Consider the following 25859-nt stretch of genomic DNA (forward strand, 5'->3'; position numbering starts at 1 on the left):
TTTTCAAGAGTATTCTAGCCAACCATTAGCCTTCTTACATAGTTAATAAACACAAAGTACCATAAGAACAATGGAGTGATGGTTGTGGGAAATGGGCCTCTATACACTGTAGCGTTTCCCTTACTTCGGGTCTTGGGGACACGTGCTTGGCACGGGATTCAAGCACTCAGGCACGATTTTTGCACACAAATCAGTCCATACGGTTTATTGCCTTGTCATAAACCGCATCGTAAATCAGGTTACACATAGTCCATTTAACTTTACATGATATGGCTTTAACTCATTAGCCACACGTTATCCATTTACTGCAACTAATCACGCTGGTCCTCTCCTGACCAGTTGCTGTGGGTTACCACACAGTTCGTAGAACATAACAAGCACCAACAGTCTATGGAGGTACCTTACGGGAGCTCCTGCTCCACCCGCTGACTCCTTATCAGTCCACTCTTCTGGGAAAAGCTGCCTCACGGGGATCACCAACTTGCCTGGCCGGCACACCTTAGACAGTCCAGACCCACCAAAGGACGGTAGCTTCCCCAACACCGATTGTCCAGGTCCACAGACTCAGAACCATGATCATACTGTGCTCTTCAGGACGTCCATCCCACCTGGGACCATCCAACACAGAGGCATGTGGCCTGTCCAGGTGCTGTTCAGGACATTAGTCCAACACCCCAGGCCAACAGGTCCAAAGCCCTACCATGTGCTCTTCAGGAAGCCTCCTCCCAGGTCTTCCAACACAGGTTCTCCAGGACCTTTCAGCCTATAGACCATTCAGGTCTACTCACTCAGAACACACAGGAACCATGTGACCCACACCCTGGTCACATTATCTAGGTGTAACCACTCCCCTGGGTGGGAGTGTGGGTGTGTGTGTAGCTAGTTTGTCCCGCCCATCTCACATAACTAGCCCTGCCAACCTCCCATTATAAGTGTACAAAATACTTGTGGGACTATAGGTCCCAGAACACCACATCGCTTCAGGTTGGCAGCGCAGAGTCTCCTCCTCTGCGACACACATATCGGCCATTCACCACAATGCCGGACTTTGTCACATGACATTTATGCCTCCAAGCGCATCTTGAAGCGCACACACAGTGTCCCCTGGCTGTAACGTGGATCACTGCACCACAACACCTATGAAGATATTGTATTATAAACCAGACGTTTGCAGCTAGAATAGTCATTTACCACATTAACAATGTATAGAGTGTACTTCTGAATCATTAAATGTTAGCTTCATTGGAAAAAACTGTGCTTTTCTTTCAAAAATAAGGAAATTTCTAAGTGACCCTAACTTTTGACTGGTAGTGTACATGTGCAGATCCTTCTGCTCACAGCAAGCACTTTTCCCAGCAACTCCCCTGCTCTCTCCTTCTCTGTCGGGGCTGTGGACCAGAGCAGGAGAAGATGAAACCATGCAGAATTGAGCTGCTTCTCTATCTGTCCCTGGGAGCACTGCTCATTGGCCAGTGTTCTTCTCCAGCACGGCACGCCCCCTTTTTGAATGGCTGAACCCAGCACGGCAAAAAAAATATCAGTGTATAGAAAAATGTTTGCACCGCCACCCAACCAGTGGCACCATGAGTAGAGAGCTACCCATCCTCCGTCCCTGTTCCCGATTGCACAGAGACTTCCTGCTGCAGTCTCCCTATGTTCTGTCACTGCCATCAGAGACATCTTCAGTGCTTTGTAAATACTTTCATTTAGACAGGAGGAAGTGGGCAGTCTGATGTCCCACAAGCTGCAGTGGGAGGCATGGCCGGAGCAGCACAGCGTAGTCCCCCATCCTGTTTGTATGTTACCTCACTGTAGCGCTAGTGATCAGGACATCAGACCGCCCACTTCCTCCTTTCTAGTGCGGTGCGATGAAGTGTGCAAGGCAAGCAAATGCTGCCTGGCATGCTGGCTGCTGAAGTGAACTCTGGAATGCCCGCTGGCAATACGGAGGGGGCGATATATCGAGCGGCCCATTACAAAGACCGGCTCTTCTGGCATTTGCCAGAAATGCCCGATGGCCAGTCTGTCACTGGATCTCCCCCACAGTTCCCCTGTACACATTATAATGAGCCAACCACTCCCTTAAGCACAGTATAATGCCCCCACAGCTCCCTTTTACACAGTGTGATGGGCCCAAAGCTCCCTTATACACAGTATGAAGGGCCCGCAGCTCCCATACATAAAGTATGATGTCAGCAGAGCTCCCCTATACATAGAATGTCCCCACCACTCCCCCAAAACAAAGTATAATAGTTAATAGCGTTCTGGTACCGTGCAGGGCCTGCTCACTGCCAGGAGGAAATTAAAGGGAACCTGTCACCTCCAAAATCGAAGATGAGCTAAGCCCACCGGCATCAGGGGCTTATCTACAGAATTCTGTAATGCTGTAGATAAGCCCTCGATGTATCCTGAAAGATGAGAAAAAGAGGTTAGATTATACTCACCCAGGGGCAGTCCCGCTGCTGTCCGGTTTGATGGGTGTCGTGGTCCGGTCCGGGGCCTCCCATCTTCTTACGATGACGTCCTCTTCTTTGCTCTGCCCTCAACAGGGTAGACAAAGTACGCCTGCGCCGGAGCCGCAGCGTGAAGACAAGAAGAGGATGTCATCCTATGAAGATAGGAGGCCCGGACCGGACAGCAACGCCCATCGGATCAGACTGTCCCCCCAGGTCAGTATAATCTAACCTCTTTTTCTCATCTTTCAGGATACATCGGGGGCTTATCTACAGCATTACAGAATGCTGTGGATAAGCCCCTGATGCTGGTGGGCTTAGCTCATCTTCGATTTTGGGGGTGACAGGTTCCCTTTAATTTTATTCCTCCCAACAGCCTCACTCTTCCAGTCATAGGGGCGGTGCAGGCACAGTATCAGTCATCGCTCTGTGTATAGAGAGCAGGAGCTGTAACTGCGCCCCTGACCCTGACTGACGGCCGGTTCAGTACCCTCTACCACCTGATAGCTACGCTATGCCCATTTGACATTTAATAATGTCCTGAGTCCCCCATGTACAGTAACAATGGCCACAGCATCACTGATGTCAGCAGGCGCTCATGTGGCACTCTCTCAGCTTCTCTCAATTCTCTTTTACTGAGAGAAGCCAAACCTTTCTAGCCGACATGTACACACAGCAAATGGGGGTCGCATGACCGCCTGATAACACCAGTGATATTGGTTGAGGTCTCATGACAGCAGGCATTCCCTGTCATGATTTGACAGTCTGCAGTCACATAAAGTGACTGCAGACATTTATTCCAAGCCGTAATTACCTTTATAATAATAAATTACTTATTATTAAATTATTAAAGCAGCAGTCCAACTGGGTTTTAGGGGAAAGTCCCCTGACCTGGTCCTATACTCATCCTCCGGCATTTCACCATTTTTCTGGCACCGGCTGTATCTTGTGAGCGCAGCTTCTGACTAGCCAGAAGTTAGAAGCTACAGGTCCTTCTCAAAAAATTAGCATATAGTGTTAAATTTCATTATTTACCATAATGTAATGATTACAATTAAACTTTCATATATTATAGATTCATTATCCACCAACTGAAATTTGTCAGGTCTTTTATTGTTTTAATACTGATGATTTTGGCATACAACTCCTGATAACCCAAAAAACCTGTCTCAATAAATTAGCATATTTCACCCGTCCAATCAAATAAAAGTGTTTTTTAATAACAAACAAAAAAACCATCAAATAATAATGTTCAGTTATGCACTCAATACTTGGTCGGGAATCCTTTGGCAGAAATGACTGCTTCAATGCGGCGTGGCATGGAGGCAATCAGCCTGTGACACTGCTGAGATGTTATGGAGGCCCAGGATGCTTCAATAGCGGCCTTAAGCTCATCCAGAGTGTTGGGTCTTGCGTCTCTCAACTTTCTCTTCACAATATCCCACAGATTCTCTATGGGGTTCAGGTCAGGAGAGTTGGCAGGCCAATTGAGCACAGTAATACCATGGTCAGTAAACCATTTACCAGTGGTTTTGGCACTGTGAGCAGGTGCCAGGTCGTGCTGAAAAATGAAATCTTCATCTCCATAAAGCATTTCAGCCGATGGAAGCATGAAGTGCTCCAAAATCTCCTGATAGCTAGCTGCATTGACCCTGCCCTTGATGAAACACAGTGGACCAACACCAGCAGCTGACATGGCACCCCACACCATCACTGACTGTGGGTACTTGACACTGGACTTCAGGCATTTTGGCATTTCCTTCTCCCCAGTCTTCCTCCAGACTCTGGCACCTTGATTTCCGAATGACATGCAAAATTTGCTTTCATCAGAAAAAAGTACTTGGGACCACTTAGCAACAGTCCAGTGCTGCTTCTCTGTAGCCCAGGTCAGGCGCTTCTGCCGCTGTTTATGGTTCAAAAGTGGCTTTACCTGGGGAATGCGGCACCTGTAGCCCATTTCCTGCACACGCCTGTGCACGGTGGCTCTGGATGTTTCCACACCAGACTCAGTCCACTGCTTCCTCAGGTTCCCCAAGGTCTGGAATCGGTTCTTCTCCACAATCTTCCTCAGGGTCCGGTCACCTCTTCTCGTTGTACAGCGTTTTCTGCCACATTTTTGCCTTCCAACAGACTTACCATTGAGGTGCCTTGATACAGCACTCTGGGAACAGCCTATTTGTTGAGAAATTTCTTTCTGGGTCTTACCCTCTTGCTTGAGGGTGTCAATGATGGCCTTCTTGACATCTGTCAGGTCGCTAGTCTTACCCATGATGGGGGTTTTGAGTAATGAACCAGGCAGGGAGTTTTTAAAAGCCTCAGGTATCTTTTGCATGTGTTTAGAGTTAATTAGTTGATTCAGAAGATTAGGGTAATAGGTCGTTTAGAGAACCTTTTCTTGATATGCTAATTTATTGAGACAGGTTTTTTGGGTTATCAGGAGTTGTATGCCAAAATCATCAGTATTAAAACAATAAAAGACCTGACAAATTTCAGTTGGTGGATAATGAATCTATAATATATGAAAGTTTAATTGTAATCATTACATTATGGTAAATAATGAAATTTAACACTATATGCTAATTTTTTGAGAAGGACCTGTATGTCACAAGCTCTCAGTGTATGTCTATGAGAGATATAGAACGAGGCCAGAACAATGCGAGAATGAGGCCAGAACGAGTCCAGAACGAGGCCAGCATGACGCTCCCATAAACTTACATATATTAGTGACCTCCTCACCACTCCATGAAACACTGAAGCAGTGGACAGGTCACAAACTGCAGGAGACGGACCGGAGCAGCAACGAAAATATATGAAAACGCCAGAAGGTGAGTATCGGATAGTAGGTAGAAGTCTTGTATTTTAAGCACCAGTCCAGAGGTGAAATAAAAAAAATTGCTGGAATGGTGCTGTAAATGTGATGCAGCTCATGGTTACTATATGAGGGCTTGTTATACTAATACTTGTAAAAGACCCAGTTGGTAAGTATTAAAAGCCCCCGACCACCCCATATCCAGCCTCCCAGACAGGAACTGTTACATATGATGGAGTGCATATGATATCATAACAAAACAGTACAATAATCAGCACCCCAGTGACCTGTCCCCCACCTTCACTTCAGCCCCCACAATATCGGCATCCTCTTACATTCAACCCCACAGTGCCCTGTCCCCCTCCCCCTCTTCAATCCCCACAATACCCCCATCCTCTCACTTTCACCCCCCAGTGCCCTGTTCCCCTTTCTCCACCTCCACTTCAGCCCCAACAATATCCGCTTCCTCTGAAATTCAGCTCCAAGTGCACTGTCCCCCCTCGCCCACTTCAGCCCCCACAATACCCTCATGTTCTCACATTCACCCTCCAGCGCCCTGTCTCCCCTCCCCCTCTTCAGCCCCCACAATACCCCATCGTCTCATATTCACTCCCCAATTCCCTGTCCCTCCTCCCTCTCTCACATTCACTCTCCAGTGCCCTGTCCCCCATTCCACACTTCAGCCCCACTATACCTCCATCCTCTCACATTCACCGCCCAGTGCCCTGTCTCCCCCTCTTCAGCCCCCACAATATCCCCATCCTCTCACATTCACCCCCCAGTGCCGACTTCCTCTCTTCAGCCCCCACAATACCCTGATCCTCTCACATTCACCCCTCAGTGCTCTGTCTCCCCTCCCCCACTTCAGCCCCCACAATAACACCGTCCTCTCACATTCACCCCAAGTGCCCAGTCCCCTCATCTACATCAGCTCCCACATTACCCTCATCCTCTCACATTCACCCCGAGTGCCCTGTCCTACTCCCCCACTTAAGCCCCCACAATACCCCATCCTCTCAAATTCAACCCCCAGGGCCCTATCCCCCCTCCCCCACATCAGCCCCACAACACCCCATCCTTTCCATTAACCCCCCATGCCCTGTAACTCTCCCCCACTTCAGCCCCCACAATTCCCTATCCTTTCACACTCATCCCTCAGTGCCCTGTCCCCCTCCTCCACTTCAGCCCCCACAATACCCTCATCCTTTCACATTCACACCCCGGTGTCCTTTCCCTTTCCCCCACTTCAGCCCCTACCATATCCTCATTCTTTCACTCACTCCCCGTGCCCTGTCCCCCTCACTCACTTCAGCCCCCACAATACCCTCATCCTCTCACATTCTCCCCCCAGTGCCCTGTCCCCTTCCCCCACTTCAGCCCCCACAATACCACCATACTCTCAACTTCACCCCAGTTCTCTGTCCTACTTCCCTCACTTCAGCCCCCACAATACCCTTATCCTCTCACATTCACACCCCAGTGCCTTGTCCCCTCTCCCTCAATTATCCTCTCACATTCACCCCCCAGTGTCCTGTCCCTCTCCCCCTTCTCAGCCCCCACAATACCCCCACCCTCCCACATTCACCACACAGTGCCCTGTCTCCTCTACCCACTTCAGCCCTCACAATCTATCTATATAATAGCCTTGTAATGTTTTAATTTCCTGTTCTGTCCAGATGTCACCGTGTCCCAGAATTCCAAGCGGAGGAAGTTCACTGACCGCCATATTGGGACACCCAAGTGATGGTGTCTCTATATGGAAACTTCTGCTGGTACCAACCTATTGCACAGTACCACCAGCGGAACACCATCGCACAACACACACACACTCTATGTGCCATACGCACCACACACACTCTCACAAACACACTCACACACTCACACACTCACACATACACACACATGAAGCGATGGCTGGGGGACCACCATGGTGCAAGAAGACTACCGTACACAAGATGAGGTGCAGACAACAAAGGGTAGATTTATTGGAAGGCAAGGAATGAAGTGGATGAGGAAGATGCAAACAAGGGTATGCAATGGCAAAACATAATTTACAAGAGTTATTGTTGTGAAATTGGATTCTGGGCTCCCCCGGTGGCCACTTGTGGAATTGAACTTGTGTGCATCATCCCCTCTGTTCACCTGCTCCTATCAGGATGTGGGAGTCGCTATATAACCTTGCTCCTCTGTCAGTTTCTTGCCGGTCAACAATGTAATCAGAAGCCTTCTGTGCTTGTTCCTGCTACTAGACAACTCCCAGCTAAGTTGGACTTTTGTCCTTGTGTGTTTTTGCATTTTGTTCCTGTTCACAGCTGCTGTTTCGTTACTGTGTCTGGAAAGTTCTTGTGATCGGAAATTGCCACTCTGGTGTTATGAGTTAATGCTAGAGTCTTAAAGGAATTTCTGGATGGTGTTTTGATAGGGTTTTCTGCTGACCATGAAAGTGTCCTTTCTGTCTTCCTGCTATCTAGAAAGCGGACCTCGATTTTGCTAAACCTATTTTCATACTACGTTTGTCATTTCATCTAAAATCACCGCCAATATATGTGGGGGCCTCTGTCTGCCTTTTGGGAAAATTTCTCTAGAGGTGAGCCAGGACTGTCTTTTCCTCTGCTAGGATTAGGTAGTTCTCCGGCTGGCGCTGGGCATCTAGGGTTAAAAAACGTAGGCATGCTACCCGGCCACTTCTAGTTGTGCGGCAGGTTTAGTTCATGGTCAGTATAGTTTCCATCTTCCAAGAGCTAGTTCTCATATATGCTGGGCTATGTTCTCTCGCCATTGAGAATCATGACAGTTTGACCGGCCCAAAAAAGGGTTAAATTACTGGCTGAGAAAGGAGAGAAAAAAGAAGTCTGCTACAATTTTTTTTTTTTCCTCTAGTTCTGAGTGTGCTCTTAATTGAATCACTTGCTAGTCTGCCTATACTGCAGCCTTCCTCTCTTTCTCTCCTTCTAATCCTTGAATGGCTCTGTGTTCACCTGTTTCAAATGGATCTTCAGAGTGTAGCTACAGGTTTGAATAATCTCGCCACAAAGGTACAAAATTTGCAAGATTTTGTTGTTCATGCACCTATGTCTGAGCCTAGAATTCCTTTGCCTGAATTCTTCTCGGGGAATAGATCTCACTTTCAAAATTTTAAAAATAATTGCAAATTGTTTTTGTCCCTGAAGTCTCGCTCTGCCGGAGACCCTGCACAGCAGGTCAGGATTGTAATTTCCTTGCTCCGGGGCGACCCTCAAGACTGGGCTTTTGCATTGGCACCAGGGGATCCTGCGTTGCTCAATGTGGATGCGTTTTTTCTGGCCTTGGGGTTGCTTTATGAGGAACCTCATTTAGAGCTTCAGGCGGAAAAGGCCTTGATGTCCTTGTCTCAGGGGCAAGATGAAGCTGAAATATACTGCCAAAAATTCCGCAAATGGTCTGTGCTTACTCAGTGGAATGAGTGCGCCCTGGCGGCGATTTTCAGAGAAGGTCTCTCTGATGCCATTAAGGATGTTATGGTGGGGTTCCCTGTGCCTGCGAGTCTGAATGAGTCCATGACGATGGCTATTCAGATCGATAGGCGTCTGCGGGAGCGCAAACCTGTGCACCATTTGGCGGTGTCTACTGAGAAAACGCCAGAAAATATGCAATGTGATAGAATTCTGTCCAGAAGCGAGCGGCAGAATTTTAGACGAAAAAATGGGTTGTGCTTCTATTGTGGTGATTCAACTCATGTTATATCAGCATGCTTTAAGCGTACTAAGAAGCCTGACAAGTCTGTTTCAATTAGCACTTTACAGTCTAAGTTTATTCTATCTGTGACCCTGATTTGTTCTTTGTCATCTATTACCGCGGACGCCTATGTCGACTCTGGCACTGCTTTGAGTCTTATGGATTGGTCCTTTGCCAAACGCTGTGGGTATGATTTGGAGCCACTGGAGGCTCCGATACCTCTGAAAGGGATTGACTCCACCCCATTGGCTAGTAATAAACCACAATACTGGACACAAGTGACTATGCGTGTTAATCCGGATCACCAGGAGGTTATTCGCTTTCTGGTGCTGTATAATCTACATGATGTTTTGGTGCTGGGATTGCCATGGCTGCAATCTCATAACCCAGTCCTCGACTGGAGAGCTATGTCTGTGTTAAGCTGGGGATGTAAAGGAACTCATGGGGACGTACCTTTGGTTTCCATTTCATCATCTATTCCCTCTGAGATTCCTGAATTCTTGTCTGACTTTCGTGACGTTTTTGAAGAACCCAAGGTTGGTTCACTACCTCCGCACCGGGAGTGCGATTGTGCCATAGACTTGATTCCGGGTAGTAAATACCCTAAGGGTCGTTTATTTAATCTGTCTGTGCCTGAACACGCTGCTATGCGAGAATATATAAAGGAGTCCTTGGAAAAGGGACATATTCGTCCTTCGTCATCTCCCTTAGGAGCCGTTTTTTTCTTTGTGTCTAAGAAAGACGGCTCTTTGAGGCCGTGTATTGATTATCGACTTTTGAATAAAATCACGGTTAAATATCAATATCCGTTACCACTGCTTACTGATTTGTTTGCTCGTATAAAGGGGGCCAAGTGGTTCTCTAAGATTGATCTCCGTGGGGCGTATAATTTGGTGCGAATCAAGCAGGGGGATGAGTGGAAAACCGCATTTAATACGCCCGAGGGCCATTTTGAGTATTTGGTGATGCCTTTTGGTCTTTCAAATGCCCCTTCAGTCTTCCAGTCCTTTATGTATGACATTTTCCGCGATTATTTGGATAAATTTATGATTGTGTATCTGGATGATATTCTGATTTTTTCGGATGACTGGGACTCTCATGTCCAGCAGGTCAGGAGGGTTTTTCAGGTTTTGCGGTCTAATTCCTTGTGTGTGAAGGGTTCTAAGTGTGTTTTTGGGGTTCAAAAGATTTCTTTCTTGGGATACATTTTTTCCCCCTCTTCCATCGAGATGGATCCTGTCAAGGTTCAGGCTATTGGTGATTGGACGCAACCCTCTTCTCTTAAGAGTCTTCAGAAATTTTTGGGCTTTGCTAACTTTTATCGTCGATTTATTGCTGGTTTTTCTGATGTTGTAAAACCATTGACTGATTTGACTAAGAAGGGTGCTGATGTTGCTGATTGGTCCCCTGATGCTGTGGAGGCCTTTCGGGAGCTCAAGCGCCGCTTTTCTTCCGCCCCAGTGTTGCGTCAGCCTGATGTTGCTCTTCCTTTTCAGGTTGAGGTCGACGCTTCTGAAATCGGAGCTGGGGCGGTGTTGTCGCAGAGAAGTTCCGACTGCTCCGTGATGAGACCTTGTGCTTTTTTTTCCCGTAAATTTTCGCCCGCCGAGCGGAATTATGATATTGGGAATCGGGAGCTTTTGGCCATGAAGTGGGCTTTTGAGGAGTGGCGTCACTGGCTTGAGGGGGCCAGACATCAGGTGGTGGTATTGACTGACCACAAAAATTTAATTTACCTTGAGTCTGCCAGGCGCCTGAATCCTAGACAGGCGCGCTGGTCGTTGTTTTTCTCTCGGTTTAATTTTGTGGTGTCGTACCTACCGGGTTCTAAGAATGTTAAGGCGGATGCCCTTTCTAGGAGTTTTGAGCCTGACTCCCCTGGTAATTCTGAGCCCACAGGTATCCTTAAAGATGGAGTGATATTGTCTGCCGTTTCTCCAGACCTGCGGCGGGCCTTGCAGGAGTTTCAGGCGGATAGACCTGATCGTTGCCCACCTGGTAGACTGTTTGTTCCTGATGATTGGACCAGTAGAGTCATCTCTGAGGTTCATTCTTCTGCGTTGGCAGGTCATCCTGGAATCTTTGGTACCAGGGATTTGGTGGCAAGGTCCTTCTGGTGGCCTTCCCTGTCACGAGATGTGCGAGGCTTTGTGCAGTCTTGTGACGTTTGTGCTCGGGCCAAGCCTTGTTGTTCTCGGGCTAGTGGATTGTTGTTGCCCTTGCCTATCCCGAAGAGGCCTTGGACGCACATCTCGATGGATTTTATTTCGGATCTGCCTGTTTCTCAGAAGATGTCTGTCATCTGGGTGGTGTGTGACCGTTTCTCTAAGATGGTCCATCTGGTTCCCTTGCCTAAGTTGCCTTCTTCTTCCGAGTTGGTTCCTCTGTTTTTTCAAAATGTTGTTCGTTTGCATGGTATTCCTGAGAATATCGTTTCTGACAGAGGGACCCAATTCGTGTCTAGATTTTGGCGGGCATTCTGTGCTAGGATGGGCATAGATTTGTCTTTTTCGTCTGCTTTCCATCCTCAGACTAATGGCCAGACCGAGCGGACTAATCAGACCTTGGAGACATATTTGAGGTGTTTTGTGTCTGCGGATCAGGATGATTGGGTTGCTTTTTTGCCTTTGGCGGAGTTCGCCCTCAATAATCGGGCCAGCTCTGCCACCTTGGTGTCCCCGTTTTTCTGTAATTTGGGGTTTCATCCTCGATTTTCCTCCGGTCAAGTGGAATCTTCGGATTGTCCTGGAGTGGATGCTGTGGTGGAGAGGTTGCATCAGATTTGGGGGCAGGTGGTGGACAATTTGAAGTTCTCCCAGGAGAAGACTCAGCTTTTTGCCAACCGCCGTCGTCGTGTTGGTCCTCGGCTTTGTGTTGGGGACTTGGTGTGGTTGTCTTCTCGTTTTGTCCCTATGAGGGTTTCTTCTCCTAAGTTTAAGCCTCGGTTCATCGGCCCGTACAAGATATTGGAGATTCTTAACCCTGTGTCCTTCCGTTTGGACCTCCCTGCATCCTTTTCGATTCATAATGTTTTTCATCGGTCATTGTTGCGCAGGTATGAGGTACCGGTTGTGCCTTCCGTTGAGCCTCCTGCTCCGGTGTTGGTTGAGGGTGAGTTGGAGTACGTTGTGGAAAAGATCTTAGACTCTCGTGTTTCCAGACGGAGACTCCAGTATCTGGTCAAATGGAAGGGATACGGTCAGGAGGATAATTCTTGGGTCACTGCCTCTGATGTTCATGCCTCCGATCTTGTCCGTGCCTTTCATAGGGCTCATCCTGATCGCCCTGGTGGTTCTGGTGAGGGTTCGGTGCCCCCTCCTTGAGGGGGGGGTACTGTTGTGAAATTGGATTCTGGGCTCCCCCGGTGGCCACTTGTGGAATTGAACTTGTGTGCATCATCCCCTCTGTTCACCTGCTCCTATCAGGATGTGGGAGTCGCTATATAACCTTGCTCCTCTGTCAGTTTCTTGCCGGTCAACAATGTAATCAGAAGCCTTCTGTGCTTGTTCCTGCTACTAGACAACTCCCAGCTAAGTTGGACTTTTGTCCTTGTGTGTTTTTGCATTTTGTTCCTGTTCACAGCTGCTGTTTCGTTACTGTGTCTGGAAAGCTCTTGTGATCGGAAATTGCCACTCTGGTGTTATGAGTTAATGCTAGAGTCTTAAAGGAATTTCTGGATGGTGTTTTGATAGGGTTTTCTGCTGACCATGAAAGTGTCCTTTCTGTCTTCCTGCTATCTAGAAAGCGGACCTCGATTTTGCTAAACCTATTTTCATACTACGTTTGTCATTTCATCTAAAATCACCACCAATATATGTGGGGGCCTCTGTCTGCCTTTTGGGAAAATTTCTCTAGAGGTGAGCCAGGACTGTCTTTTCCTCTGCTAGGATTAGGTAGTTCTCCGGCTGGCGCTGGGCATCTAGGGTTAAAAAACGTAGGCATGCTACCCGGCCACTTCTAGTTGTGCGGCAGGTTTAGTTCATGGTCAGTATAGTTTCCATCTTCCAAGAGCTAGTTCTCATATATGCTGGGCTATGTTCTCTCGCCATTGAGAATCATGACAAGTTATATTCTTTAGCTTGTCCGTAAAATAGCACGGTGCTCCAACTGTTACAGAATCAACATACGTCACACAAGTAAATGCAAACAATAAATAATGATGCTACTCTACATATAACCTCCCTGGCCTTTACTAAGCAGGCCACACGGCTCCTGTGTACTGACTATTGAAGCCTACACTAGGCCCTAACATGCACAAAACAGGAACAAACTCATGGTGATGGTGGGGACTCAGATCCAGTCCCGGGGGACCCCCAACAGTCCAGTACAGTGGTGCACACGGCTTTCTGCCAGCTCCATGAAACGTGGTCTTCTCCTTGCTTCTGGGTCCTGGAGGTACTCCTGGAAACTGTAAATCTCTTTCTCGGTATCTTCGTGGCTTCTCAAACTCACACAAGACAGCCACTCTCACTGCACCCGGAAAAGTCTGTCAAATCTCACAAGTCCACTCTGTTACAGGCTGTGGGTCCTCTCTTGCAGAAAACAGCACAAAGTTCTCTCTCCAGCAGCTTCAGCTCACACACACACACACACACACACACACACACACACCCACGCGCTGTTCAGGCTCCACCCCCACCCTCTGCACAGTCCAGCTCATTCACACAGCCTCTTGCAGGGGAGAAGCAGAACATTGCATCACTCCAGACAAGGGGTGCAGTCTCTTAAAGTGACAGCGTGTTCCTTACTGTCCATAACTGCACCACCCTCTAACACACAAACTCACACACACACTCACATACTCACACACTCACTCACACTTACACACACAATCACATTCACACTCACAATCAGTCACACTCTCACACTAACACTCACACACTCATGCAGTCTCTTGCGCGGTGCCACCAGCAGAGCACCGTTGCGATCAGCTGAATGATTCACTGACTACCTCCATCTTTGTACAGGAGGAGTGCATGCGCAGTTTTAATGTGGCTTCCGCTATCTGTCTGCACCAAGATGGTGGCGGTCTGATTTACTATGCCTGCGCGAATTACGCGCCGGTGCAGTGAAACATTCGGCTGATCCCGGTGGCAGATGCGCGATGTGTCTACAGGCAGAGGAAGCCGGTCACATTAAAAGGGTTTTCCCACAAACAAAAGTTCATTTTGAGGAGAAGTATTGAGGTTGAGGAGTATTATTCTAAGTTTCAGAGGTGGTCCACCAATTCTAAATGAATGGAATGATGCCACACTCCGTAGCCTAGTCTATCAAGGCTTATTTGTAAGGGTAAATGATGCCTTTTGCTCTGCATGAGACTCTGGTCTCCCTTGAGGCGGCAATGTCTCTGGCCATCCATGTGGACTGCTGTCTTTGTCAGAGACATAAGGAAACACTGATTTGCAGGGGGCCCATAGTCAAGTATACTTGGGTCTGAGTCTACTGAGGAACCCTTGCAGTTGGGTTGGGAGTTTTGTTCTGTTGGTCCAACAGTAGTGAGGCTTAAAAGGAGGAGAGTGTTTTTTCTGTGGTGGAAAGGGTCATTTTGTGGGTACTTGTTCTTTCATATCTCCCCCTAATCAGCCGCTGGAAAACTAAGGAGCCCCTGTTGTGGGGAAGTTGGTAACCCGCATGTACTTATTTCCTACATTAGTCGATCTCAATTTTGTCTACTGGCCGAGATCCATCTTGGCAAAGATAAGATGGTCATTTCTGCCTTTCTGGACAGTGGAGTGGTTTTAATTTGATCGAAGCTAGGTTGGTCCATACTCATGTCCTCAAACCACAAGTATTATCTAGATAAATACCCATTCTAGTATTGACTCTGCACCCTTGAGCCTGGGGTACTTTAGTCAGGTCGCTTGAGTTTTGCATGTACAGGTAAGGGCCATGCACTCTGAAATGATAAACTGTTATGTGCTAGAGGGCTTGTACTCTCCTGTGGTTCTAACTTAGCTTACACTTCATAACCCTGCTGTAGGCTGGCAGACTTGGGAGGTGGTTAAATGGAGTGACTATTGCCAAGAACACTGCTTGGGCACCCAGCTCACCAGGGTGAGTACCCAATCTTTGCCTGAATAACTGTCTGACTTTGGGGATGTGTTTTCAGAACAGCGGTGTCAGGAACTTCCTCCCTTTTGTCCTTATGATTGCGTTGTTAATTTTATTTTTGGGGCCCCAAAGAGCAGGTTATACAATATCTCTGTTCCAGAGAGGCAGGCCATGAAGCACTATATCGCTAAAAGTCTGGCAAAGGGTCAAATTAGACCTTCTTCATCTCCCATTGCTGCATGGTTTTTATTTGTCAAGAAAAAGGATGCCCTTACCTAGACTTTCGCAAACTCATTCGGATCACGGTCTGGGATTCATATCCTCCTCCTTTTATCCCGGACCTCGTTAATCAGATTGTGGGAGCCAAATGGTTTTGTAAACTGGATCTTAGGGGGCTTATAATCTTATTTGCATCAAAGAATTGGATGAGTGAAAGACAGCCTTCAATACACCTGAGGGACACTATGAAAACCTTGTGATGCCATTTGGGCTGACTAATGCTCCCATCTTCTTTCTACATTTTGTTAATTATATTTTTAGTCACTTGTTAGGTAGGTTTGTTGTGATCTACCCTGATGACATTTTGATTTATTCGCCTGACCTCGAGTTACATGAGGAATATGTAAGGCAGGTCCTTCCGATACTCAGAGACAATAAATTATTTGTCAAACCAGAGAAATGCATGTTCTCGGTTCAGGAGCTCCGTTTTATGAGTTATTTTTAATCTTTATCTCATGGATCCAGCAAGAGTCTGGGCGGTACTGGATTGGGATTATCCTGAGGACCTAAAAGCCATACAAAAGTTTTTGGGTTTTTCCAACTGCTACCAAAAGTTCATTGAAACATTTCGGTAGTGTTCAAACCTCTGACGGATACGACCAGCAAAGGAATGGGCTTTTCCAAATGGTCCAGTCTGGCCCGGGAGGCTTTTGATACCTTGAAAAGATGTTTTGTAGCTGTGTCAATCCTTATAGAACCTGACGTCACTCAGCTATTTATTGTAGAAGTTGACTTGTCTTAAGTGGGGTTGGGGGCTGTATTATTGCACGGTGCATATCCTAGTAAATTACGTCCTTCAGGTAAACTGTTCGTACATGTTAATTTCCGTCTTAAAGTTATGTAACTTTTTTGAGCCATCATCAGACCAAATACAAACCACAGTATTGAAGAGACTTAGTCGGCATAATAAATAAGCATTTACACATAGAAATCTTATAGAAGTCATTCTTCTTTTCTTCTCCATCGGGTCCAGATGCCATCATGACTTTTCACATCTACAGCTCATCTCTGCTGATTTCCATCTTCTCTAGTCTTCTGCAGCACATCCAGACATGGTGCCCTTAAAACTGTGTCATTATAATGCTCCTATATGTCACACACTATGCCCCTGAATAATTGCCCATCACTGTGCTCCCTGCACAAAAAGTGACCCCCACACTGTTTGTCTTATGGTACATAAGAGGAACACACTTTCCCATTACACTGTGTATCTCCTATACTGCACAGTCTTTATATTGTGCCCCTCCTGAGATCCTCCACTGCACACTGTCCCTTCCATACTGTGCCCCTAAACTGTCCCTCATACTATCTCCCTCTATACTGCCTCCCCAATCTACCCAATCTCTATATTGGGCCCTCTTACACTACTTTTTCCCCTATACTATCTCCTCACACTCTTCTCCCCCCATATTGTCTCCTCACATTCCTCCCATAATTAGCCCTCATAAATTCCCCCATTCTCCATAATTACCCTTTACACATTCCTCCCATATTGTCTCGTCACGCATATCCTCTTCCTCTTGCCCATACTGTTTCTTGTCATACTTACTCTCTGTGTTCATTCCACCACACCAACCCATGGTCCATACTGTCCGTTCGTATATTTTCCCACCTGCCCATACTTCACACGTTTCCCCACCACCCATACTTCACACATTCCCCCTCATACTTCACACATTTGTCCTCCCCGCCCCTACCCATGCTGTCTCTTGTCATACTCACCTTCTACTCTTGGGCAGTGCAGGAATGACATCAGCAACGTGATTAGCTGACCTGATCAGGATGCTGATGTCGCCATTACCCAGAAGTGCCGGCAGCCAGGACTGGTACTGTATTGGAAGAAAAGACGAGAGTACAATTGGATGCTGGAAGCTGCTGTTTTAGACCTCCTCTGAGCCGGCTGTCAGCTTGACAGCCAACGCAGAGAGTATCCCATTCCAGGGGTTGGAGGGGTGGAGAGCAGTAAAATTCAGTGGCCTGGGAGACACTTGAGACTGCTGCATCTGGCAGCCTGATAGTGCCCCCCTGCCGACCATAACCATCAGGAGGAAAAAGGGGTGCGTCTTTTTATCCGAATTAAGCTTACTAGGGGTGGTGGCTACTGTGAAGTAGGGTCACAGGAGGCAGGGTCTGCTGCTGTAAGAGGCTGGCAGCAGGAGTTGGGCGATTTTGAGAGCCCCGGGTTGGGAGGATTGTTTGACTCATCATTGTGAGGCTGTGGGTTCTGAGCTCATAGAAAATGTCAGTGAGCGAAGTACCTACATTCCCCATTGATTTCCTTGTGGTTGGCTATAGAAAAATAGCCGCCGGAGGCAACACATACACAGATTAACATTTTGACTCCCGGATTTCAATCTGCGCATGTTCAGCCTTTGACGACCATTTTCATGGCCCCCAGCATTGCACAGTCGGGAAACCCCCTTTTCCCAGCCTGGGGCCTGCAGCATCTCTCCACTCCTGCCACCACCAGGCTCCTGCAGCAAGCAGTGACTCTGCCTCATGTGACCCTGCTACACTGCCGATGCCCCCGGTAAGCTACCGTAACTGTAAATTCAGACTATAAGGCTGGTTTCACATTTGCGTTTTTTTGCCACTGCGTTTTAGCGCAAAAAAAGCATGCGTTTTTTTTCCTATATTTAACATTAAAAACGCATGCGTTTTTTTTGTATGCGTTTTGCCGCGTTTGACGACGCATGCGTCGTTTCTATGCTTGCGTTTGGTTGCAGAAATGCAACATGTAGTAATTTCTAGAGGCTTTTTTTGCGGCAAAAAACATATTGCTGTCTATGTAAACGCATGCGTTTTTAAGCACATGCGTTTGGTTGCGTTTTAAACGCATGCGTTTCAATAGAAAAAAACAAGAATACACACTGATAAGCCACCCCCCACCATCAAGGTGATAAAAGGATCCAAACCCTAACCCTAACCCTACCCCTAACCCTAACCCTAGGGATCCTAACCCTAACCCTACCCCTAACCCTAACCCTAGGGATCCTAATTCTAACTCTAACCCTAACCCTACCCCTAACCCTAACCCCAACCCTAGCTATTTCTATTTATAGTGGGTTTTCTAGATGATTTTGATGATTGGCAGCTGTCACACACTTCTCAGCATGCGTTTCAAAAACGCAAACGCATGAAAAAACGGATGTACACGCGTCAAAACGCTGCTTTTTTTTACCGCATGAGAAAACGCATGCGTCTAAAAAACGCAGCGTTTGCACGCGTTTTTTTCACCACCTGCGTTTGTGTTTTAAACGCTGCGCTTTTAAATGCAAATGTGAAACTAGCCTAAGATGCACCAACATTTTATTGAAAAATATTTTTTTCCTATTTTTCTCCCCACAATTTGTGTCCGGTGCGTGTTAGTCCGCAAAATATGGTAATCACAGCAGTTGCTGTGTGTACATTAAAAATTTCCTTTCAGTAAAGTTTTTTCTAATTAATAAGCCAGTCTTCTTTTTGTCTATGTGTTAACCTGCCTTTTACTACTACTCCTGCTAAACTTAACTATTGGTCTGTTTATGGCAATATCTGTTAGAAAAAGGTTGCTTTCTATCATATTTATTAATTAGTGATCTCACTGAACTGCCCATAGGACTATGTTTGCTTTTGTACGGTTTCAAAGTATTGAATTTAGTTTTTGATTATTTGCTTTTTGAAAACCTTTGGGAATGATGTCCAAAAGGATTAGCCATGTTAGTATAATCTGCTTGCCAATTTGCGAGCTTGATCTATAAAGGTCTTGTCTGGATTGTTTATGCATCGAAATCTGAGAATTTGCCCATAGTGTAGGGATCCCTTAATATGATAAAAATGATAGCTATCAAATCGTGTCAATGAATTGGTTGCAGTGGGTTTGCGATAACCATTAGTGTGAATTTCACCTCCCAGAACCCCAGTTTCCACATCTAGAAATTCAATAGATCTACCAGCAATTTTACTTGTCAATGTCACGTTTACCTGCTTATTATTAAAATATGTTACATGGAATATTGAGAAGTGTCATCCCACACAATAAAGATATCATCTATAGAATGTAAGAATAATTCTCAAGATCTTCTCAAGATCTTGCCCCCCCCAATAAATATTGCAAAAGTTGGTATGAACATCTACTTGTAAGTCAGAAGAATGTCAGAACAATAAAGCTCCATACCTTTGCAATGATGTCATATTACAAGTCTGCACCACTGTGCCATATTTCACCTGTCCATTTTCCAAGTGCTTTTTTGAGAAACATTTTTGTTAAACCACAGTGAGTTCTAAGGTTCAGATTAATTAAGCAGTTTCTGAAAGTAGTGTAAATTATAGCAGAAGTATATTCCGGTCCATTACTAGAGTAAGTCTATTACTCTGGCAACCGAAAGATGAGCCAAATTCACTAAAAGGCAAATGCTTCTTTATGCAATTAGCGCATCTTCTCCTAGCAGACCCTAGATCAAGACTATCTTATAAAACGCCAATCTTGACTAATTACCGTAGCAGGGTACTATGTTCTTTTTGCAATAGTTAAATTGTTGCTAGTGTCTTTTAACGCATTTGGCACATCTTACCCAATCAGACTCTGGATCAAGACTGGCTTATAATCACCAAACTTGATTAATGTCATTAGTGTAATGTTTTGCTAGGTTTTTAATGTAATTGTAATATAATTTTAATGTAATTGTTAAAAGAACCTGAAGACCCACCTCTTCCGACAAGCCTACAACCTGCAGTGATCCTTAGTCTGCTGAACCGCCGCACGACCAACTCTACCCTCTCCTAGTGTATCCTCACCCATCCCCTGTAGACCGTGAGCCCTCGCGGGCAGGGTTCTCTCTAATTCTGTACTTGAGTCGGCCTTGTTTTGCTCAATTTTATTGTATTGTCAATATTTGCCTCTTTCACATGTAAAATGCCATGGAATAAATGGCGCTATAAAAATGTATAATAATAATAATTGTTGTATTAGTATTCATGGCGTCACCAACAGTGCACCTCCTACATTATGACCCCAATTATTCAAAACTGATGTTTTAATGAGGGGGCATATGAGATCAGTGTCGGACTGGGGTGCCAAGGGCCCACCAGTAACTGACTTTGGGGGCCCACTTTTCAACTGCATACAAATATTACACTACCCTGGTTCACAAATTTATCTATATCTCTATACAAAAATAAACTGGGTAGTTTGGTTAATGAATGATGAGATGCTGTTTTTTTTCTGTACAGAGTGAATCAAGTGAATTATGCCAAGTACTGCCAATATAGTGGGGTTGGGGGCCCAGATCTGCACAGGGGCCCACCGAACGATTCCCCTGTTACCCTGTGGGCCAGTCCAAGCCTGTATGAGACCCAGGTGCACCCAGAGGCCTGGAGAAAGGTTTCTAACATAAGGAATGCCACATCATATCATGAATAAGACGGGCTGTAGTATTATGCACCCTTGTAGAAATGGCGTAAAAATGCCAAAAGTAGCAAAACATTTGCACAACGTTCAGCTGTGCAAACATTTTTGCAACTTTTCTAAGTTTTAATGCTAGATTTCTGGAATTAAAGATTTGATGAATCGGAGCCTATTTTTTTTAAATTAATTCTCTCATTCTAATATTACCATATATACTCATGTATAAACAGTTTTTCAGCACATTGTTTTGTGCTGAAAACACCCCCCTCGGCTTATACACGAGTCATTGTCCCAGAAGACAGTGGTGGTGGGGGAGTGGCAGAGTAATGGGTCACAGAGGCAGGAAACGGTGGCTGCGGCTAAAGCCTGTGCCCGCTGCTTAAGAGAAATGAATATTAACTGCGCTGGCAGTGAACATTCATTTCTCTTATAGTGCGCAGTTAAAGCCGCAGTCGCCGGCATCCAGCACACATCCTACTTACCTTCTCTGCATCTTGTTCTGGTGCCAGCAACTCTTCCAGCCGAGTGATCATGTGTACCCTTCTCATTAAGGTAATGAATATTCACCTCTCTCCACTCCCATAGGCGTTGAGTGAATATTCATTATTTTAATGAGCGGGGACATGTGATCACTCGACTGGAAGAGCTGCTGACATAGGAACCATGCATACAACGACAGGGATGGGGAGCCATGCATACAAGGACAGGGGATAAGCTGCCATGCATACAAGGATGGGGATAAGGAACCATGCATAAAAGGACAGGGATGAGAGGAAAATGCATACCTGGCGTATACTCTAGTTAATAAGTTTTCCCAGTTTGTTGTGGCAAAATTAGGTGCCTCGGCTTATACTATGGTCGACTTATAGACAACTATATACAGTAATACAATTCATGCAAACAACAATGCTGTATAAAATAAAAGATATAATTTATTACAAAAAATACAAGTTTACTGTAAATCTCTTTCAACTGTTGACTGGAAACAAGGCACATGACAAATGCATGACTATAGTGCAAATTGGATTACTTCAATTTTTTAAAGGATTTGTTGAATTAGGTACGTAAACAAAACACATAAAAGCACAAAGCACACGAACAAACATAAGATGGGGCTTCTCCATAATTCCTGGACGAAAATAGATTTTCTGATATTATTTTTTAGAGAAAGAACTGAAGCCTGATCCTTCTTCTGGAATGATTACAATGCCAGATCCTTCATCTTGAGCAATTACTGCACCAGATCCTTCTTCTGGAGTGACTACAATGCCAGATCCTTCATCTTGAGCAATTACTGCACCAGATCCTTCTTCTGGTGCGATTACAATGCCAGATCCTTCATCTTGAGCAATTACTGCACCAGATCCTTCTTCTGGAGTGATTACAATGCCAGATCCTTCATCTTGAGCAATTACTGCACCAGATCCTTCTTCTGGAGTGATTACAATGCCAGATCCTTCATCTTGAGCAATTACTGCACCAGATCCTTCTTCTGGAGTGATTACAATGCCAGATCCCTCATCTTGAGCGATTACTGCACCAGATCCTTCCTCTGGAGTGATGACAATACCAGATCCTTCATCTTGAGCGATTACTGCACCCGATCCTTCTTCTGGAGTGATTACAACGCCAGATCCTTCATCTTGACCGATTATTGCACCAGATCCTTCTTCTGGAATAATTACAATGCCAGATCCTTCATCTTGAGCGATTACTGCACCAGATCCTTCTTCTGGAGTGATTACAATGCCAGATCCTTCATCTTGACCGATTATTGCACCAGATCCTTCTTCTGGAATGATTACAATGCCAGATCCTTCATCTTGAGCGATGGCAATGCCAAATTCCTGGCCAGATCCTAATCCAGATCCTTCAAAAACTAGAAAAAAAGATTGGTAGTTAGCATCCTTTCATAATTAATTAGTAAACAGCAGAAAAAAAGAACTACAAAAATAACAGTCAGTTTAGTCTCAAAGCACTTGTGTGTGTGTTAAGAAATACAATGTGCCGGGCTTCTTCATGTTGTAAAAGTTATAGATACTGGAAGAGATTGAATTTATTAGTTTGTGAAAATGTCTCTAAGTGCAGTAAATGTATCACAATGCTGCATGTGATAACATGGTAGACACGCAAGAAGCCAGCCATTCTGTTCCTTATGCCGCCTTATAGCCAGTGTACATTGACATATACTGTATATCTAAGCTTTCTTTTGCTCTACTTGTTTTAGACTATTTTCATAGCTAAATACTTTGCTTAGTAAAGAGAGTAATGCTAAGGAGGTGATTCATCAATGTCTTATGCCAGAATACTGGTGTAAAATTCCTTGAAAACGCACAAAATTTTGGAACAAAAATTTCCAAATTTTGGTGTTTCCAACCAGTTTGAATCAGCTCTGCAAAAATAGCCAGAGCTAGGACGGACTCTTTGTAGGACAGGGTATAGCTGTGTCTGCCCATGAAGTTAACTAAAAGTACTGGTGATTTTTACACCAGAAGGGTTACTGCAGTCGCTGACTGGAGTAGCATTTCCAGTAAGGTACAAAAAGGAAACAAACACATGAGGAGATGCATGCAATAGTTTAGTGGAAGGAATTTTGCACATTGTGCTCCAGCGAACAGTTCATTGAGCACACAAGTCTTAATGAATCTGCCCCTTTGTATCACTCATAATAGTTTGGGATCCCATTATAAATTAGTACTGGGTCCCAGGATATCAAATATAAAAAAAACACATTAATTATCTGGTTCTGTTTAGTTTTCCAGCCACCCCTGGGTCAGCCTTACATTTGCCCTTTATTTTTATGTTGCATTCAGACAATGCAGTCAAAGCTGCGCTGAAAGCTAAAAATCATCATTCTCGGCAGCACATCGTCCTTTGTAAAATGGACATGTGCTGACAAGAATAATTATATTCTGTCCACACAGAATGCACCATAAGAAGTCTGGCAATACATACATATAATGGAACATTGTGTATAGGATTGTATAATTAAGTGAAGACTTTGATGCTGGACTTATATTCTTACAGGATTACACCACTAGAGCATATAATACTATGGTATAAATATTACATCTACTAAGAAGCTGTAAGACAAGAGGATAGATACACATAATGGAGCTGGACTTACCAGGAGCGGACAATATGCGGGTCACGCAGCAGAGGAGGAGAAGGTAAGTGGCCTGCATTGTGGTCCTGCTGCTGTATGACTACAGGTAAGAAGTGAGGAGCAGATGGAGGAGGCCTCTTTATATAGGACGGTGACACTACCTTTGGGGAGGGAGTCAGTGATTGGTAATAGCTCCGCCCTCTTGTACAAACACAATGTTATCACATTCTAATGCAAATGACGCTAATGGTTACATAGTAACATCATACCGCCAGGTCCATTTTACCATATAGTAAACATGGTACATAAAAAACTACAAACCCCCAAACACAAATGTGGAATACTACTTTTTTCTCAGTTTTGTTGCACTTGGAATTTTCTCCCCGCTTTCCAGTGTGTTACATGATAAAATGAATGGTGTCATTCAAAACTACAAAGAAAAAAAAAACAAGCCTTCATATAGGCACATGTAGTATATGTTAAGAAAAAAAGTGAAGGCTCTCGGAAGAAAAAGAGGATAAAGAGGAAACGCAAAAATGGAAAATTGCCATGTCAGCAAGGGGTTCATGGACATAACGGTTTGTTCCTATTTTGTAAATTTGGTATGAGTCACTTCATGTGGTAAGTTTCATTTCTTACAACAAGTTCAAAACTATTTTCTTATGGGACCTGTTCACATTTGAAATGACTTTGATTTTTCTGTATGTTAGAAAACCCTCAAATACGACCATTTTACAAACTGCACCCTCAAAGTATTCTGAACCCCCAGAAGTGATCCCATGCCTAGATTAATTCATTATGTAGGGACCATTTTGAACTCACATTTGCTTCACATTATTTTAAATCCTTGGAACATGAAAATGAAACATTTTCATGAGCTAAGTTGGTCAAATTTTTCCTAATACAGCAGCGTACACCGTGCAATTGGAATTGTTGAAAATACAGCAGAACCTTCCCCACCCTACTACCCCCATGACTTACTATCTGGGAAATATCTCTTTAGAGGTCCTAGACTGGTGTCTGTACACATGATGAAAGGTCAGACATTAAAAACAGGAACATTAGCCTACAATGGAAACTTTACTGTATATGTTGCATTTATCTTTTAAACCCCAGAAATCTTAAACTGAGCAGATAACATTGTAAGGCTACGTTCACATTTGCGTTGTGCGCCGCAGCGTCGGCGACGCAACGCATAACGCAAATGTGAACGCATGCACAACGCAGCGTTTTGTGACGCATGCGTCCTTTTTTTGCTTGTCTACGTTCACATTAGCGTTCGGCGCCGCAGCGTCGGGCGCCGCAGCGTCGCCGCATGCGTCATGCGCCCCTATATTTAACATGGGGGCGCATGGACATGCGTTGTGCTGCGTTTTGCGACGCATGGCCGCAAGCGTTGGGCGCAGAGAACGCAACAAGTTGCATTTTTTTTGCGTCCAACTTTCGGCAAAAAAGGACGCATGCGTCGCAAAACGCAGCGTTTTAGCGTGCGTTTTGTTGCGTTTTTGTTTGCGTTGTGCGTTGCGTCGCCGACACAGCGGCGCACAACGCAAATGTGAACGTAGCCTAACATTGAATGCAATATTCGGATTGTTCAATTGAGTTTGTGATTAAATTGTCTTTTTTTGTCCTTAAAGATATTATCTTGGAGACTTTATACCCTGAATGTTTTTGGAAAAGCTAATGCTATCACAAAGGTGAATGTTTAAAATTGAAAGGAACACAAACTCCAAGGTAAGAAAATACGTCATTTGCATGTGAAATGCAGACATGGGTGTGGGGGTCTGTACGTTAGTTGTGCTACAAGTGTTTGGTTTTGCAACTGTTAAAAGATAACTAGAAAAAATACAGATTAAGCTATAAAACGCCAAAGAGGGAATTTACCAAGATCAGAATTTGATGTGCCTGTTTTAGCCCAAAGTGCGTTGATTACATTAACAACAAGCAACAATACAGCAGAATAAAGGTGTAATTAATTCATATGTACTAATTACACTCAGAGGCATAGCTAGGGTTTCAGCTTGTGGGGGGCCTCACCCAGATAATCTTGACTACAGCTGC

The 25859-nt window shown here is 45.1% G+C and overlaps 1 protein-coding gene and 1 long non-coding RNA gene across 2 annotated transcripts; one reads left to right on the forward strand and one right to left on the reverse strand.

Annotated features, from left to right (window-relative positions):
• Positions 1 to 21718: 21718 nt before the first annotated feature.
• LOC143809647 (uncharacterized) lies at positions 21719 to 23888 on the reverse strand. Its single transcript, XM_077292702.1, has 2 exons — positions 23820 to 23888; positions 21719 to 22571 (listed from the first exon to the last, which is right to left on the reverse strand). The coding sequence occupies exons 1-2, from the start codon at positions 23875 to 23877 to the stop codon at positions 21847 to 21849; spliced, it is 783 nt and encodes a 260-aa protein (XP_077148817.1). The 5' UTR covers positions 23878 to 23888; the 3' UTR covers positions 21719 to 21846.
• On the forward strand, positions 22450 to 25534 carry LOC143809648 (uncharacterized). The gene is made up of 3 exons (XR_013222364.1): positions 22450 to 22587; positions 23720 to 23862; positions 25436 to 25534. It is a non-coding gene; the product is annotated as an uncharacterized LOC143809648 (long non-coding RNA).
• The last annotated feature ends 325 nt before the right edge of the window (positions 25535 to 25859 follow it).

The sequence above is a fragment of the Ranitomeya variabilis genome, chromosome 2 (assembly GCF_051348905.1).
Source record: "Ranitomeya variabilis isolate aRanVar5 chromosome 2, aRanVar5.hap1, whole genome shotgun sequence".
Classification (NCBI taxonomy): domain Eukaryota; kingdom Metazoa; phylum Chordata; class Amphibia; order Anura; family Dendrobatidae; genus Ranitomeya; species Ranitomeya variabilis.

Excerpts from the sequence above, each read along its gene's own strand:
- LOC143809647 (XM_077292702.1), bottom strand. The coding sequence starts at position 23,877 with ATGCAGGCCACTTACCTTCTCCTCCTCTGCTGCGTGACCCGCATATTG. Across the intron at positions 22,572-23,819 it reads CCGCATATTGTCCGCTCCTG|TTTTTGAAGGATCTGGATTA; the intron begins GTAAGTCCAGCT and ends CTTTTTTTCTAG.